The sequence below is a fragment of the Schistocerca americana genome, chromosome 8, assembly GCF_021461395.2.
Source record: "Schistocerca americana isolate TAMUIC-IGC-003095 chromosome 8, iqSchAmer2.1, whole genome shotgun sequence".
Taxonomy (NCBI): domain Eukaryota; kingdom Metazoa; phylum Arthropoda; class Insecta; order Orthoptera; family Acrididae; genus Schistocerca; species Schistocerca americana.
This window is the reverse complement of record NC_060126.1, coordinates 311,970,265-311,990,347: the sequence shown is the minus strand read 5'-3', so window position 1 is coordinate 311,990,347 and position 20,083 is coordinate 311,970,265. Positions and strand designations below refer to the sequence as shown.

Genomic DNA, 20,083 nt, shown 5'->3' with positions numbered 1-20,083 from the left:
GTAGATTTTTCCACTCATTAACACATTTTTAAAGTGAGAAGCTTTCATGGAACGTGCTCATACAACCAATGATTTGTAAAGAACTTTTGTAGCAAGGCATGTCCCTTGTAAGATCTACTACAGGAAGACACAAAATTTTCCTGGAAGGAGGTGCAAGGCAGATTTTTCCTCTTCCTTAAGAAGCACTGATAACTTAGCCAGTCCTAGAATTTAATGACAAGACAGAACTGCACACTGAAGCTAGCAGGTATGGGATAGTCACAGTTCTAGTGCAAATTCAGTGATAACTTATGTTTTCAGAATACTCCCCAAGCCCAAGATCAAGTACTCTACAACAGACAAGGAGTGCCTTGCAGTTGGTTGAATCATCAACAGTCCCCAGCCATATTTATTTGGCAAACCATTCACTGTTGTGATGGACTATCAATTGCTGTGCTGGCTGACTGACCTGTAGAAATGAATGGGTCAACTACCGAGATGGACACTGAGGCTTCAAGAGTAAGATGTCACTGTAGTACACTAAAGCAGACACAAGCATAAGGACACCAACTTTCACTCAAGGAATCCCTTGGCAGCACACAGCAATGTGATTGAAGTCTCAAGTCATTGCTGTGTTAAATGACATTGCTGCTGAACAGAAGGAACATCTGACATGGCTGAAAACCACAGAAGCCTTTTAGAAGGAGGATCTGACTAAAGTGTAATTCCACTTAATAAACAGGGTTTGTATAAGAGGAACTACAGTCCAATGGGTTGGAAATGCTTTCTTGTCATACCAGCTGATTAACAGCCAATCATCCTCAAGTATTTCCATGATGCTGTAACATCAGGTCACCTAGAATTTGTGATGACTATAGACAGAATCTCACACATGTACCACTGCCTAGGTCTCTACCAGTCTGTTAGGCACTATGTGAGCCACTGCAAGGAATGCCAGCAGTGAAAACACATGCCAAAGTTACCTCTAGGCCATCACGTAACAGTTCTACCTGCAGCCATGCCATTCACCTGAATTGGAATCAACCTCCTGGGGAGGTTCCCAAAGTCAATAAATGGGAATTAATTGATGATAGTCTATACTTTCTACTTCACCCACTATGCTGTCACCAAATATGTATCAGCTACCAAAGCTCAAGAAATTGCAAAAGTCCTTGTGGAAGACATAAATTTGTAGCATGGAGCACTCTTATGATGGCCTCTGATCATGGAATTTTTTTACAGTCATGCTTAGTATCAGAGGTAATTCCACATTGTGACATGCACAGGATGAAAACTGCCTATGACACACAGATAAAGGAGATCACAGAGTGCCTTAATAAAATATTGGCAGATACGCACATGTACATTTATGTCAGACAGGGGGAATTGGATATGATACTGCCTATTGTGGCATTTGTTTACAACACAGTGAAACAAGACACTACAAGACTACACCATTCTTCATGCTGCTTGTCAAGAGGTCAAGCTGAAAATGGATATACTGTTCCTGTTTCAACTGCATAATACTTAGAATGACTGCATGGAACACCTCACCATCAGTATCAAAGAAGCAAGACAGCTGGCTCTTATACAGACCCTGGATGCCCAGTAGAAACACCAAGCGCCTTATGACACAAAGCAGGGTCAGTGAAATACAGCCCAAGAAACATGGTATGTAGTTTTAGACCCGTGTGAAAAGTGGGGCTATCGGGAAAGTTTATAAAGTGCTATTTTGGGCCTTACTTTATCCTTCATTGCTTACTGGACATCAGAAATGAATTCAAAGATTATGACCCTTCATTAAGAAGACAAAAATGCAGAGATGTCATCCATGTCCTCCATATGAATCCCTACTGCACACCTGAGGTGCAGATTGACTTGAGGGTTTCTCATTGAAAGAATCTGAAAACCTGCTCAGTGATTATGAAGCTTTGGTAGGAGTCATTACATATGCTGTTTATCTCAGTGAAGAGGCAGTGGTAACATGACCAGGATGTGAGGATCTATCAGTGCTGCCACGTAGAGGACCACTGCCAAGAACTAGATCCAGCATGCTGTTGTTGGTTCCAGTGAGAGCTTCTGAAACAGTGCATCACTGTTTCTCCAGGAGAGAGATCAGCACCACAAGCTGTGCTGCAAGAATGTGATGTAGCACTTAGTGTTACTGGATGGCTTTCTGTGGATTGCCAGTTGAAATCCAATCACCAGCTATTATTTTTTATTTAATATTTATCATTTCTGGAAATTTCTCAAAATATCTTTTGTTTGTAATGCTTGTATATTTTGGGACATTTGATGTTTGTATAAACAGCAGCATTCTGTAGCCAGGAGTTCAGTTCCATTCTGGCAGTAGGTTGGTTTTCATAATAAATGTGCTTTCATTGTTAAGTATTATATTCAATCCATGACCCTGCCTTTAGATTTGAATTTGAATGTGGTTATGATGAGGTAATATGGAAGCTCTAGAAATGCTATAGGAGCAATAGACCAAAATATTTCAAAAATTAAATACAGACCAGTCTTTTTTGTAATTGAGATTAATGTTAGAGTCATGTATTCAGCCTAAAGTGGTGTTGTGAGGCTAGATAATTAGCTTTATTGCAACATAAAAACTAAACTGTAACTCATATGACTCTCTTAAATAGCACATTCGACAACAGAGTAAAACATATACTAAAGAAAAGAAAAACGTATGTCAGTGACTACACCAAAAATAATAATTACAAATAGTTATCACTTGTGTGCAGCATTACATAGCACAAAACACTGTGCTTCACCATGCCCCTCTTAGTGTCTGTGATATTTTCTGTCGAATCGGACATGTTATCCAGACTGGGTTGTGCACTGGTTGCTGATGGCACATTAGAGGTTGCCTTTGAAGTCTGTTGCAGCTGATAAGTAATGGGTGGAGGAGAGGCTGGAGCAATGTCGAGTCCATGGTGTGTGTAGATGAGTCCATACCCATGCAGGATGCATGGTGTAATGTGCACTAAGCCCTCTGGACCATGTATATTCGCAAATTTACTATATTATCTTTTTTCAAACTTATTTCTAATGTTTTAAAACTCCAACTGTATATTAATATGTGTAGTGCTAGCACAATTAACCCCTGTGATTAAAAAACAAATTTCATAAAATTACTGTACAACAAAAAGATACATTTTTGTTTATGTGAATATAAATTTTTTCATAATTGTTCTATTGTGCTGTTGAGTGAATTTCATTTTCTGTAAATTATTTTCAGTTTAATGTTCTATGTTTTGATCTTAGTATGATTGTCTCTTTACTGATGTACTTTGGAACAATGTTAACTGTGCCAGGTGGTTGTCATATGTTGTCTGGCGGGAAGGAAGGAAGACCTACAAGAGAAACTGGCTTCCAGATAGAAGAAATTCAAGCAAGGATTTGAAGGAGATCCTTAAAAAACAAGATGAGTATTTATTCTTTAAAACTACCACTAGACCCAACCTACAATATTTTAACTCCATAAACATTTATTACAATTAATGGTCTTCCAATTGTGCGTAACAAAGGACATTGTTAAAATGGAACCATTGTGACCAGGATACTTGTACTTTCGGATTTTTTACAGTGTTTATGTTTCAGTTGGCCAAAACATACAATTGTGCGGAATGATTTTAAACCAAATATAGTTTGACATAGTAAATGTGGAGAAGTTTTGGAATGACGCAACACTATGGACATACATGATTGTAAAAGGTTGAAGTATTATTATCAAAGTTGACACCACCTATGTAATCCAGGACAATAATAAGCTAAGTACCAATTAAAACATTTATTTTTGTATTTCCTCAGTGCAGTGTTTTGTGAACAGTTTGATTGGTTTTTTCTTGCATTGATAATTTACAAACAAATTTACAAAAAATGGATCATGATCAGAACAATGAAATAAATATGCTGAACCTACCAGCTTCAACTAGTGTCTTTAACAGGACATAGGTGATAAAGGCATGTTTCAGGATATGTTACACAATAGTCAACCAGAACAGTTAAACAAAATCAGTGCAGACTTGGGATTTTTGGACAGTAGTATGTTAGATTCGAATCCAGACCATGAGAAACAATTACAGTTGTACATAACTGAAACAATGTTGAGTGAAAAGCACAAACAGTTAAATTTACAAGACATGTTTACTGCATTAATGTCACCAACAAAAAAAATAGTGAAAAACGTGAGAAAAATAATGAAACATTTAAAAAAACTGTCATCAGTGGAAAAAATTTGTGAAAAACTAGTAAAAGGCAATAGTCTCAGAATGCAATCTAATTAGAACAGAGCTTAATGTGCAAATTTCAAAAGTTACAAAAGACTTAGTTGGTGTGTGTTTTCAAGTGAAAGCTATAGATGAAAGTGTGAAAAAAGTAGAGGGGAGGGTAGAGTCCAAAATACGATCTTTAGAGACAAAAACAGGGGAAGTGGACAAGGATCTCAAGTCCGAGATAGGTGCTGTTGAAGTTAGATGTAAAGATGCTATTGGAGATACTAGTAAACAAGCTGTAATCTTTACAAATAAGTTAAATGAAAAAATAGACAGTGTTGCCTTAGATGTAAATGAAAAGTTCAGAAGATAGCTGAGATAATAGACTCAAATGTGTCAGAGATTTCACTATTATTAAAAAAACAAGTACAACAATTTAAAAGATGGAGCTTACCTAAAAAATCCTGTAACGTAGGACATCCAAGCTTTCCTACTATGCCACTAAAGTGTTTCCCCGGTGATTTTATACAACATTGTCATGATAGTTTTCTGCCTGATTTGAATGATGAATTAAAAATTAAGTTTATTAAAAGATTATAAGAAAGGGGAGCCTTGTCATGGGCCAACCAACTTGACTGTAGCAATTTATCCATGGATGAATTTGAAAAGTGTTTCTTCAAAAAGTTTTGGTCTGACACTGAACAGGCAAGGATAAAGAGTGAGTTTTTTACTGGTCTGCTGTACAGGGAGCAGTGAGGGGGTTTGAAAGAGTTTTGCAAAGACCAGATCATGAGACTTGCACACTCAGACCAACCTTTTGATGAATGAATGCAAATAGATGCACTTGAAAGAAGGCTACCAGAAAGAATTCAAATGAAGTTAGTTTATGGGCCAGATGATTCTGCAAGCCAGTTCATAAAATATGTAGAAAAGTTGGACAAGGCATGTAACGGGTTTGGTCGATACAGTACTGATTTCGGGAAGCCAAACTGGAGTAATCACAATCATAATAGAAACACTAATAATAATGACAATTTTAACCAAGGACATAACAACACTCTAGGGAGGAAAGACAGGAATCCAAATAATTTTAGAAATTATTAGGATGTAGGACCACCAACAGTTTTACGAGACTAGAAATTCCGGGAACAGAAATTATGATAGGAATTTTGAAAATAGAGGTGGACAGTGGATAAATAATAACCAGTCCCCCCACATGTGACAGATAATGATAGTAGAGGTGACAGGTTAAACTGAAACCTTCTCAGTTGGTGGAAACATTGGTGCACAGTCATTCTTAACAGTAAACAGAAACATAAAACCTATACAACACTGATTATGTAAAATTCAGAGAGTTAACACATGTCTGATTATTTCTGACTACAAAAGTAATCAGTAGAATGTTTTACTGTTTGTAGTGAAAAAAGTTTTTCGATTATACCAAAAAGGTAAGGTAATGGAATTTTACAAAATGTACAAGTATATCAAATTATGTTGAACACCTTGAGTAACCAGTAAAGATGTAAGTGTAAAAGGTTGTATAATTGTAGGAGTAATGAGATTAGTACACAATGTATACACAATATTTGGTAAATTTTGAGGAAGTATATGGTATATATAGCTATTAGTAGAAGAGTACACCTGAGATATTTAGTGTCATGTACTAGTTTTCAAAGTCTTTGCATAATGTCACAAGGGAAAGTACAGTTGCCTAGTGAAATGCATTTGAAAGTAATGAAGTGATTGTAGGGAGTATTACCTTTCTGACCCTTAAGTTGAAGTAATGTGATTGTATACAGTAATGAGTTGTGCAAGCTATGCAATAATTACATACAGTAAAGCAATAAAAAATGTAAATAGTGTAATGTCTGTTTCTATTGTTAGAAGAAAAGCTATATAAGTTGTGAGGTCTGCTGTTAAGTGATGGTTTGTGAGGTTGGTCTATTGTGTAATGTGAAGCAGGTGATTTTTCTTAGGTGATTATTATTATGGAGTATTTAGTGGAGTAATTAGGTGATATTATGAGGTTATGAGGTAGAGCTATTATGTTGATGCAATGAGGAGATATTTGATGTATTTAGTGAAGTATTGTTGTATTACTGATGTAATGAGGAGAATGATGTTAGGTATGGACTGGATAGGGAACCTGTCGTTTCTTACTGTGGAGAAAGTTGGTAATTAATGTGAAGAACATGACACTTGAAAATAGGAAGTAAACTGAAGAATGTTATTAGCGAATTAACAACTATGCCTATATGCCACTACATACTTGTACACTGTTGAAAGGTAATGAGAAGTGAAACTGTTTATTTCTGAACTTATGAAATTCTTTATACTTACATTGAATCATATAAGATAAGTCTGGATGACACTTCTTAACCTTTGATGGTTGATGTTTTCAGTACTCAAAAGGCTTTATAAACTGAGCTACTTATTGTATCAGACTATATGCTTGAGGCATATTATTGTTTTGTTACTGTATCTGAATATCAAATGAGAGTTGGGAGCTATTTTGTTACTTTTCTGAAAATATGATGAGGTATATACTAAGTTTTTGAAATATTTTACCCTAGATGGGAGACTTTATACTGACTTTGTTTTGTGCTTCATGTGCACCAAGTGTTACAACCATACAGTGACTTATGGAAACATGTAATGATCATCATTTATCTGTACAGAAATTCTAGTTTTTACGTGTTTCAACTCAACCATATCCAACACAATGACTTTTAAATATCTTAGTGCTGTTACATATTTTCTTTGATGTTTTATTATTTATGTAACCAACTATGAGTATGGGGGTGATTCTTGAATGATACTAACAGGTACAAAGACTATTTTGCCATTGAATACTATACCCACACCTCATTAAAAAAACTGCATAACATTTTATCATTTTTATAAATACCTTGAAGATACTGTCTGATAACTAGTAATATATGTATACTATTATTTGTCTTTGAACAACTTGTAAACAGTGCAGAAGGCACCATGCAATTTTATGTACATGTCTATGATGCAGAACTCTGAAACAAACAAATCCTATTTTCACCGAGGTGTGTAAAAGAGAGTTGTTGAAACTATTGTCAATGTAAAATGGTACTGTAATCCATGGTAGTGCCAAAAAGGCACAAAGAACTTACTTCTGTGATATAGTATCTCATTTTTCAGTTGTGAAATTGGTATCATAATCTACAATATTGGAAGTGACATTGTATTTTACTGTTATGATGAAAGTAACAGGAAAGACTGTTTTCAAAATAGTATTAACTTTTCAACTTTAGGAAGTCAAGTGTATACGAGAACAAATCATTTATCTTATTATTTTCTGAATCCAAGTTAAAATTTATTGATTGTTGGGTGTTAGCTTTAGTCTTGTTACTGCTAACACATTAATATTTGCTTTACAATTTTGTCTTAGTATAAGTACTTTTTCTTTAATATCACTAATTAGTATTTGTACAAAATTCAACAGCATAACTACATTTGACAAAATCTAAAATTATTTTTGCGAGAGGTAATCTTTTGCAATTTTTTTTTTTTTTTTTTTTTTTTTTTTTTTTTTTTTTTTTTTTTTTTTTTTTTTTTTCAAGATGAGTTAGTATTTGCTTTTGCCTAAGTGTTTGCCAAGCATTCTTTTCACTTAACTTAAAATCAGTTAAGAAGTCATTTTGACCCTTTCCTTTTTTTCTTCAATTCAGATTCTGACACTATTTATCTTGCAATTTTCTCATTAAATATTTCATATATGTGATTAGGGAACATTGGATTCTGAAGCTGATACACTGTGAAATGTTGCAGTAAATGCCCTGGGAGCTGTGTCCACTCCTAAAAAATCATCAAGACCATCAGCAGTATGAAGAACCATCGGACACCACCCTCCAATTCAGCACACACCAGGCACTGCTTTTTACCAGCCTTCAACTACACAAAACACAGAAACCGATGATTTTGTAAACCTATGATTTTGTACTGCATGTTCTGCTTTTCAGATTTGTAAACATGCCTATGAGACTTTCTCTCGCAGTGGAATGCGAGCAAAATTCTTGGGGGATGTGTAACGTGTGCTAAGCCATCTGGACCGTGTACTCGTGTATTCACAAATTTATGATCTTATCCTTTTTTCAATCTTATTTGTAATATTTTAAAACTCCAACTGTGTAGTACTATATGTCATGCTAACACAGTTAAAACCTATGATTAAAAAACAAATTTCTTAAGATTACTGTACTACAAAAAGATAAATTTTTCTTTATGTAAAATGTAAATGTTGTGTGACTAGAGCCTCATGTTGGGTAGACGGTTTGCCAAGTGCAAGTCTTTCAGTTTGATGCCACTTCGGCACCAGCATTGATGGGGATGAAATGATGAAGATGACAATGCACATCACAAGTGCAATATAATAGAAGTGTGAATTTGCTCTTGTTCTTTATAACAAAAAGAGTATCAATAATGTTGTTTCAGATTCTCTAGGAAAAAAGTAACATTGTGCATACATTTAAAATTGAATGTATAAACAGGCAATAAATTTGTTATTTACCCTCTTACAATCTGGACTAGTTTTATTGCAGAATAACAATCAGTTTTGCATCCCCCAGTTGTTTTATGTGGTTTGTAAAAAATTTAGGTGTTCTTGTTATTCATTTCAAGAATTTCTGTGGTCAGTTGATAGGAGCCGACTGATATATAGTTGTGTAACTAACTTTTCTTTTGCATAGTATTCTCCAGTTAAATACATTTCAGTATTTATTTGTAGAACACAGTTGGGCGGGAGGGGAGGGGGAGGGAGTGATGCAACAGAGCTAAATGGCTCCATCCTACTTGTTCTTGCACTTGACGTTAATATAATTTTTATTTCTTTTATTTGATCCCATTTATGTACAGCACAAATATGACAGTTGTGCAAAATACCTACTTTCATATTGAGAAGGAAAGTTGCTACTCACTATATAGCAGAGATGATGAGTCACGATAGACACAACAAAAAGATTCACACAATTATAGCTTTCGGCCATTAAGGCCTTTGTCAGCAGTAGACACACATACACACTTGTACACGCACACACACACATGAAAACGCAACTTGCACACACGTCTGCAGTCTAAACTGCAACATTTCACTGTCCGCAACTCCCACCATGCTATCCATCCCCCTCCCTGCCCCAGCCTCCTCCTTACTCCCACCCAGTCGCCACTCCCGTCATGCACTGGTGCTGCTGCTCGCAGTGTGGTTTCAGCTCTCTGAGACTGCAGACATGTGTGCAAGTTGCGTTTGCATGAGTGTGTGTGTGTGTGTGTGTGCGTGTGTGTATGTGTGTCTACTGCTGACAAAGGCCTTAATTGCCGAAAGCTATAATTGTGTGAATCATTTTGTTGTGCCTATCACGACTCAGTATCTCTGCTATATGATGAGTAGCAACTTTTCTTCTCTGGTATTGTTACATTCCATCCTGGATTTTCCATTGTTTACTTTCATATTGAAGCAAGAATTCATAAAATTTTATTATTCACAGAGTACTTTTGCAAGCAATGATTGCAATAGTACAGTGGGTTTAACTGAAAATAATTCTCATGAAGAAATATTCATAATTTAAGATTCATAAGCAACAGGTGGAGATTAAATTTGCAATGAGCTAATAGATCTTTCTTGCTAAATTGATGTAGCTCATTTTAAAGCCCTCATTCTCCTCTTCCCCATAAACATTTTGTTTTTCATCAAAAACTTCCTGCTCAAATATTATTCATAATCAAAGTTCTCGTGTTCTAGAATGTTCGAATTTTTAACTTGTGATTATTTCTAAAATCCCATCCCATAGTTTTATAGCCCTGATTTTTCTGCTTCTAAAAGTATCAACTTTTACTAAAAGAATTTGTTAGTTTGCTAATTATTCAATTTGGAAAATTTAATTTTTTACTTACTTTTGATGGTCTCTGGGAATCCTCATGGAAGTAGAAATTATTTATATGGAATAGTACCTATCATTTTTCCCCTGCTAATAGAGACCATGTTTGAAGCAAATTGCTATTTTGTTTATTAAACTTTTGTGTTATCTTGTTGTGCTCTTCTTGATATTATTAATTAATATGTAAAATCAGATCATTGTTTTCATTCTTATGCTTGTCTGTAACTAAGTGTGCAGAACAGTGCTTCAGATGGTCCACATGTCACATTCATTTCATCAAGTTCATGTAACTGGTAATAAAATCAGTCCTTGGTTGGCCATCAGTCTGTGGTTAACTGTTGAAATGTACATTTTTTTGTGAATCAGTCAAAAGTTCACAAGAACTTGTACTTAGTCAGTGGACATCACACATTATGTTAACAAAATGTATTTATGAAACAGTGTGTGGGAGAAATACATTTGTGTCAGATTCAAGTATCACTGACCCAGTCTGTCACCAATGAAATGTGAGATTTTGTTAATGAGTGTAGATTACCTCCTGACTATTAAAAATCTGATCATTATAAAAGTAAATCTGAGGTTCAATAAATATGAAGGAATTGAAACCTGATCACATATATCTTAAAAGAGCAACAGTTTAGACAAAGGTTCTGACATTAATGATTACATAAAACCCCTAATATACAGATTTAATTCATTAGGTTATCTTTACCAGTGTAATATTTCTTTTCCATCAGAGAGTTTTTGATCTTTGTAAAGTTACTGTGATGTGTGCATCATTCAATAGCTTTAGGTTCAGACTTTTTATGAATGTGATGCATGAGAGCTGAGATCATATTTTAAGGATTCTATGTTTGTGGGGTATGCTTCTGAACTGATTCCTCCTTTGTGTGTTGTGGGTGTGAACACTTATGCTTTCTGTCCTTTCTAACCTGTTTTCTGTGATGAATATTATTACAATGAAATGAAAAACCTTAGCTGCTTACCGGCGTTGACATATGTCAACGGGGACAGATGAAATTGTGTGCCCCAACTGGGACTAGAACCCGGGATCTCCTGCTTACATGGCAGACGCTCTATCCATCTGAGCCACTGAGGACACAGAGGATAGTGTGACTGCAGGGATTTATCTCTGGCAAGCCTCCCGCACGACCCACATTCTCAACGTATTGTCCTATTGTTTTCCAGATGTGAAGTGATATTAAGGTTAAGATGACTGGACCATTGAAGCAATGTCTGTATGCTTTATGTGGCCTTTTCCTTAAAATGATTGTAATTGCTTTTCTTTGATGTGTGAACACTCTCTTTGATCACTGAATATTTGAGTATACCCATACTGAAGATGTGGTTTAAAAAGAGTCTATGACATACTATACACAGAAGTTGCTTGTCTGCTCGCCATATAACTAGACTACATTGAGTTTTCTATGTCCAGTTTCAGGAAAGATATCTAAACAATTACAGAGAAGAATATTAGTTGCCATTTTGTAGCATGTTTCCAAATGAATTACAGAGAATAATATTACTTACCGTTTTGTTGTAGCATGTTTCCATACCACATTGTATTCTTGGTCATCACATGATGTTCTGCAGTCACAGACTATACCAAGCTTCTTGGTTTCCCAAGCAGCTTTCAATATTCCTAGACGTTCTGTAATAAATAAGTAAATATACCCATTGGACCTATCACATTGAATGAAATTCATTAAGAATACTGATTTTTTGAATTATTATTACAGGTAATTTTAATTATGCTACAAGAATTTAAAATCAAGTTATGAATATTAATAAATGAAAAACAAAATTGAGCATCTAAAGGAAGAGGTATCAGTTCTAAAGAAGAAAACAAGTCATGGGAAGGAACTATGCATATGAAGAAAATTAAAAGGAAATGACAAAGACATACTCTCCTTCTCCCAATCCCTGAAATGGAAACACTTCTTGATCACCAATCCCTCCAACCAAGGCCAACCTAATTCCAACACTGAACCCTGCCTCTCCCAGTTTATATCACCATCAAACCATGAGGATCCCCCATCCCCACCTAATTACATGCTTGTCACCTTCCACAGATTCCCTACCTCCACAGTTTGGCCTCACCATACTTTCCCAGGCCCCTTCCTCAAAATGCTAACCTTCCAGCAGAAGGAAGAATAGCCACACAAAACCTCAGAACTAATCATGACCTAATCCTTCTATCTGCAGACAAAATTTGCACCACAGTTGTTATGAATTTCAGTGACTTCTTAGTGGAAGACCTCTGCCATTTATCTGATTCCTCCACCTATAAACTCTGCCAGAATTATCCCATCCAGAAGTCCAACAGTCACCAATCCCTGCTTAAAGCCTTAGGTCCTTCTCAAACCTCTCCCCTGAATCTGTTTCTCTCTTCACCCCTATGACACCCACTCACACACATCTTGTACACACTCTTCAAAATCCACAAACTCAACAATCCTGGATACTCTATTGTGGCTGGTTCTTGTGCACCCACTGAAAGAAATTGGGCCCTCATTGACAAGCACCTCCAACCAGTTGCCCATAATCTAGCCTCCCTTGTCAAAGATACCAACAACATCCTTCACTGACTCTCAACCATCTCCATCCCCTCACCTTCTGGATCCCTACCCTGACTGTTGATGCCACTTCCCCATACACTAACATCCCTCACGCCCATGGTCTTATCACAAGCAAGCACTACCTTCCCCAATGTTATTCAAACTCCAAATCCACTACGTCATTCCTCACACAACTTACTAACTATACCCTAACTCACAGTTACTACTTTGGAGGGAAGGTGTACATGAAAATCTATGGCACAGCCATGGGCATTAGCATGGCTGCCTGCTATGACAACCTGTTTGTGGGCCATCTAAAGGAGATCTTCCTAGCCTCCCAAAATGCCAAACCCCCAGCCTGGTTCAGGTTTATTGCAGATATCTTTTTGATATGGACTCAGGGCAAAGATACCCTATTCTCATTCCCTCAGAACCCCAACACCTGCTCTCCCATCTGCTTCACCTGGTACTCCTCAATCCAGTGTGCCACCTTCCTAGATGTCAACCTCCTCCTCTCTGGTGCCTGCATCCACACTTCTGCCCACATTAAATCCACAATCCATCAACAGTACCTGCATTTCAACAGCTGTCACCTCTTTCACACCAAAAAATCACTCCCATACAGTCTGATCACCCAGTGATGGTGTATTTGCAGTGACAAGAACTCCCTTTGCCCAGTACAATGAGGGTTTCATTAAGGCCTTCACTGACAGGCACTGTTCCCCAGACCTAGTCCACAAACAAATCGCTCATGTCATTTTTCCTCACATCCCCATTCATCCTACCAACCCCAAGAACCAGCAACAAAGAAGTGCTCCCTTTGTCACCCAATACCAACCCAGACTGGAACAACTGAACAATATCCCTCACCAGGGCTTTGATAGCCTATTGTCATGCTCTGAAATTAGGAACATCCTACCTGAGATCCTTCCCACCCTCCTACAGTAGTGTTCTGTCACCCACCCAACCTCCACAACGTCCTAGTCCACCCCCATGCCACTCCCAGTCTCAATCCATTGCCACAAGGGCCATATCCCTATGGAATACACAGGTACAAGACCCGCCCAATACATCTATCCACCATTTTCTGCTCCAGTCCTGTCACTGGCTTATCCTACCCCATCAGAGGCCACGCCACCTGTGAAAGCAGCCATGTTATACACCACCTCTGCTGCATACATTGCACAGATTTTTATATTGGTATGACTACCAACCAACTCACCACAAGGATAAATAGCCACCACCAAATTATGGCCAAGAGCAAAACAGACCATCCTGCAGCCCAACCGAGCAGATTCTTTGCTCCCATAATTATCCTGGCCTCAATCTATGGTAACATGTCGCCGCATCCTCTACCTAACAGTTCCCACCCTCTCTGTCCTATCACCTTCTCCCCATTCTTGTCTCCAATCCCCTTTGTGTGCCGCCCTTTGCCAATGTAACCCTCCATCTTTCCCCCCACGCCTTTTTTTCCCCTCTCTCTCTCTTTCTCTCTCTCTCTCTGTCTCCATTTTCATCATCTTCCTGCCCCGCAACCTCCTGACACTGAGCCTGCTGGCAGACAGCACTCCTCTCTCCACCAGTCCATACATTGCTATCCCTTCCCCTTCCCTGCCCCCTCCAGACTGCTGCTTCCATACTGCATGACATTTGCATTCTGTTATGAACCGCCATAGTTGGCGGTGATGTGTGCATGACATGTGCTTGGTTGTGTGAATGAGAAAGGTGTGTGCTTCTCTTTCTTTTTCTGATGAAGGCTGTGGCTGAAAGCTTATGTGTAACTGTCTTGTATTTGTGCCTGTCTGCAACTTAATCTGTTGTCTTTGCAGTAAGTAGCAATCTATCTTTACATACATTGTTATTTTACTATTAGTCTTTTAGTCTGTCCTAATTTTTGTTTGCACTATTCATTTCTCTTCTGTCTAATCTATCTTTATTTCTTACTCTCTCCTGTGCTAACCAATGTAGCATCTCTGACATAATCTCTCTCTCATCTCCCCCTTCATTCCTACCTATCCTTTTCCTCTCTGCTGGTAGGTCCCTGTCATACTTGTGTCTGAGTGATATGCCCTTCCTTTTAATTTTCCCTAACCTATCACTTTCTTCTCCTTGAGCAATGAACTATTTCTTGCAAAAGTTAGGAACTCTAGCACTTTTATATGAAAATCCTGGCAGATTAAATCTGTGCACCAGACCGAAACTTGAACTCAAAATCTTTGCCTCTTGCTGGGAGGTGCTCTGCTGACTGAGCTATCCAGTCATGACTCACAACCTCTCCTAACAGCTTTACTTCTGCTAGTACCTTATCTATCTTCCAATTCTAGACAGCTTTATATATTTGTATTGGCAATACTATACATTTTGCCTCCTATAGGTAACTTCTACCCAGCAGTTCTGTCTTCTAATTTATTAATTTTTTCAGCTGATTCCCAATGTCATATATTAAGGTTAATACAAAACGTTTCAGCAGTGAAGAACTTACACTTAACTATCTATTATTTACTCATAATTACATGGTCAATTAACAGTTGCTTAATTTCATGTTATTTATATTCCTTGGTCTTATAAAGTGCTTCTATATAACTTACCATGTCAGTCACAAGGTAGGTTAGAGAAATACTTATGAAAGACCATGCAAAATGCAAAAGGGAACTGAAGTCCATGGTCTCGCTGTCTGAGTTGTGACCTCAGATTACTGATTAATAACAGCACTTCCTCTTATAACATTACATCCCCTGAATTGTATGTTCCTTAAGGTGTAATTAGCTAGTCGGTAGAACAGGATAATGAAATACTGGATTCATACAGGAGCATGTGATGCATGTTTCATGATATACTTCAATTTTTGGCATGTTGTCTTACTTTTGCAACAATGTTTATTTATGATATATAAATCCATCATTGTTTAATACAATTTAATATTCTGAAGAAGGCAAAGTTTATCATATTATTTCATATGCTAAGGTATAAAGGTCTGTACACTGAAATTTCATGTGTACATTTTTCTGTTCAGCTAATTTAATAGTTTCAAATCCAGAAGGACAGGTGTTTGGTTATTTAATATAATTTATGTATTAAATGTGTGAAATTAAATCATGTTAAACATCTTATCTGTGACTGTTGCCTATTTATGTAAATAACAATCTAGACCAGTAGTGGAAACAATTTTTTTACATGAACTAAGAGCAGCTTGATAGTTTAGTCCAGTCATATGGTGCTTCTTAGAGGAAATTTTTGTAGAAGTTTTTTTGACAAGCTTTCTGTAAGTTCTTGAACCTGAATTCTGCAAAGTCCCACCAAAATTTCGGCCCATAAATAGTCAAAAAAATGAAAAAAGCTACAAAAATATTGGACTTTTTTGGTTAATTGTTTATAACTTGGAAAGTACAATATTGTCAACAGAGTTGAATATTTATGAAAAGAAAGAGGATAAAATTTCGCACAAAATAGGTCTGAATGACATTTTTCATCAGATCAAACATATGGCATGTAGCAGGTGTTGAACTTAGCATAATTTTGAGGGTATCATCAAAACCCTGTTCCTTATCCCTCATTATGCTATGATGTTCAGTCAGATGGTAAAACAATAGCTTTAATCACTTCTACAGTTAAAAACTGTTCAAATAACTTATACAAATGACATAATAATTATGCTTTATTTGACATTTGATAATAATGAGTATCATAATATTATATTATTAACATAACAATTTTCATGAAATTTCAAAGAAGTTTCAAGCACTTCATGCTTCATGAACCACTGCCCTTGTCTTTACTTGATTCATCTGGAAAATGAGCACATATGTGGGTATGTTACAGCTAAATAAGACAATAGATGACTAATTTCGGCCCATACCAAATAATAGCTACATAATCATTTACCTATTATAATTACAATAAATTAGAGTAGAAACCAATATATAATGTTTGTTATAATAATGAGATCATGAGATTTCACAATGGCAAATTATAATAAAAGCAATGTAAAATGTGGCTTTTCTTCTGTAGCAGTCCTTGCTTCACTCTCCTGTTCCTGCTCTACTTCCAACACACCTCCTTCTACACCTCCTTCTAAGTCTTGCAAATCGGGGTGACTGATATTCTTGCAAACTGTATCACAGTTGATGCAGAGCTTCAAGTTGTGAAGGCCTCTATTTTGACAGCTACAAGAGTTTTGACAACACACAATTTTGCTTTTGCATCCAATGTAGGTCAGAATAACATTGGGTGCTGTTTGCTGAAGCATAGTGGTTGCAACTAGGTGATCCTTGGACCTCTATCAAACCTATTCTTTGGGATTTTTATTTTTTCCCAGCCACTATTGCACCAATAGGCACACATGGAGAATATGCTGACGAGCAGCATCCTCAGTTGGTGGCAAAGTTGACAGTTGTTCTGAAGTCAGTTTGACTAAGCTTCTGTATGGGATGTGACTCAGGGACTCCCTGCTTATACCACCATACAGCTTGGTGATGAAATGTTTACAACACTCCACTAAAGCCTCCTTATCTGCATTTCAATCTTCAAATATTTGTATGTCCTGTTTCGATTCATGGTTTTTCTTCAGTGCAGTTATGCATTTCACTTTGCCCTGATTGTAGAGCAGAAGCAGTGTCACAGCCACTGCCTGCGTGCAAAAGCTGGATATTCTCTGGGGTGGGGTAGCCAGTTCCCTGAGGAGAGTAAAACTGCTGTGGGACTTTTCCTTTCCCTAGTTTTATCAATAATACATTACTTTGTTCATAGAGGCTTGTTAGAATGACAAGAAGCTCCAAGTCTTCCACAACAACACAGTTGAATGTGTGAGGTTCAGAGATAGTACATTGTTGATAATCAAGGTATCAGCATCTTCAACAGCTTGCTTGGAAGCTAAGCCTGATTTGGCCGGTTTGTCCATTAAAATGTTAAGCAGTCCTTGTTCTTTAGATCAGAGAGAAATTTTTCCTGAGTGACACTTGATACAATCATTTAGCTGAAGATTATTTCTACAGATCTGTTGTTTGTGGGACCTCCTCACTTACTTGTTCTCCTCAATGTTCTATTAGTGTACTTTTTTCAACATAGTTCATGAACATTAACCACAGTTTTGCTCTTCAAAAAGGCATCCATCCAATACATCCTCTACTTACTTGCTTCAAGAACATTCTTCAAGCCCACTTAGGGCCAAAGTGATGACACTTTTCTCCAGTCATCCAGTACATTATCACATAGCATTATGTACGACTACTTAATCTTAATTTACCAATCGCAAATAGTTTCTAAGCAACCATCAGAGGGTGAACTCATATGCAACTGCCACTGTAGGAGACCAACACACAGGATCAGTCTTCCCAGTGTCAGGAGAGGAAAGTCATCTCACAAACATCTTACACCTACACCACAGCAAGTATCAGTTACCAACCACTGCAATAAAATTGTGAGTGGAGATCATACATCAGCAATGGATGTGCAACAAAGTACAGTAGAAGCACAGGAAAGGCGGGAGAGTGGGCGAGTGTAGGTTGTGAGATGACACATCTCCTCAGCTTCAAAATCGCATTATCTTCAAGACATGCTATCTGCCATATGGTAGGTCTGGCAAAAAAAAATCAGTGAGGTCTATTTTGTAATTTTATCCTCTTTACTTTCATAAACAGTCAGCTTTGCCAAAAATTGTGCTTTCCCTGAGTTATAAGTGAAAGACCCAAATAAATCCCATTTTTTTGCATTTTTACCCATTTTTCAGGCCAAAATTTTGGTAGGATTTAAAAAATTTGTATTCTGCGCCCTTGAAAACATATAGAAAGCCTGTCAAAAAAAATTCTCCAAAATTTTCTGCTATTTGGCCTTTCTAAGCACCATTTGACTTGACTAGTTGCAGTTGTATCACAAATTCTGAGACAAAAATTTACAATTTTTCAAGTAATTTTTGTGAAAGTTTGATGCAACATTTGAAGATGAGACAATATGAGATTACTTGAAATGGAGAATATAGATTCATTCCATAATTTGAGTAACAATCCGGGCCTCCTGCCAACCTAGGACAACATGCCACTTTCAGCAGCTAAGTACTTTCATAAGTTCCATATATTCCTCCTGTTCTAACATTATGTGGTAATGTAATGATCTTAAATTAATAGCACTGTTGCAGCTGCATATTTTAACTGTACATAGTATGGTGTACCATTATATGGGTTCTCTTGCTGGAACTTTTTCAAACTAGATTTGAAATACTAATCTACTAAAACTACAATTGATCGACTGGGTGTGAAGGATGCAAATGTTTGATCATAGTGTAGAAGTGATTGATACTGAAGTCATGAAGCAATAAAATTTAGTGTAAATAATCTACTCAGTACAAATGCCAGGAAAAGTGAGAAATACAATGCAGATATGAAGCCTGAGTCTTTTTCAGCTTGTTACAAACATAACTATGAACCTGCATTCCCTCTAAAGAAAATTAAAGTAAAAACCAGACTAACACTTGGATAATACAGGGTATAAGAAAATCTTCAGAGAAACTTAGAAAGTTAATTAAACCATCTAGGCAAAATCTGACTCTGAAACAGTACGTAAACCGCTACAGAAAAATGTACAAGAAAGCCATTATAGCAGCAAAAAAATTAAACAATGATTCACACATCAACAGAAAAAGGGTAGCAAAAAATGAAATCAGTTTGGAATGTAATACATACAGACTTAGGCAGAATCAAAAAAAAATTGTTCTTAAAAGTGAAGGTAAAACTATAAATGACCCTTTACAAATTGCCACCATATTCAATAGCCACTACACAAGTTTAGTACCAAATCTTATAAAAATGAAAGTCACATAAAGACCAATCATAACAGCTCTGTAAATCCTAAAACTGTGTTTTTGTATCCTGTAACAGCACAATCTACTTGCTTGTTCAGAAATAGTTTATGCCATGAACAAAGGGAGGACGTATAACAGGCTGACACAGTGAATGAGAAGTTCAACTCATTCCTGAACTTATTCATTAAACATTTTGAAGCTTCTTTCCCCCAAAGACAGATTAAAATCAAACCAACCTGTAGTAAAAGGAAAGAGTGGCTAACTACTGGCATAAAAATATCATGTAACAAAAAGAGAGATCTGTATGTACAACAGAGGACTAGTACAGATCCAGCAGTAAAGTTACATTACAAGAAATACTGTAAACTTCTAACAAGTGTAATCAAGAAGGCCAAACAGTTGCACTATGCACAAAAAATTAGCAATTCATACAATAAAATAAAAACCAAATGGCACATCATAAAAAGTGAAACAAATAGGAACATAAAACCTGACAATAATAAACACAAAGTTGCAGCCTCAGATTTCACCAATTTTTTTCTCTCTATAGCTGAAAAAACAGTGAACCATAATAAACAGGCTCACACAGAAGCTATTGAACTACTTAACCACATGCAAATAACATCTAAA

At 36.7% G+C, this 20,083-nt stretch overlaps 1 protein-coding gene across 1 annotated transcript in view; it reads right to left on the bottom strand.

Annotated features, from left to right (window-relative positions):
• The window catches only part of LOC124545333 (sodium channel protein Nach-like), a 150,602-nt gene that overhangs the window by 36,217 nt on the left and 94,302 nt on the right, over nucleotides 1-20,083 (bottom strand). Inside the window, exon 9 of the mRNA XM_047124233.1 lies at nucleotides 11,633-11,753. Within this exon, the coding sequence (XP_046980189.1) occupies nucleotides 11,633-11,753 (121 nt within the window). The remainder of the gene's footprint in view (nucleotides 1-11,632; nucleotides 11,754-20,083) is intronic.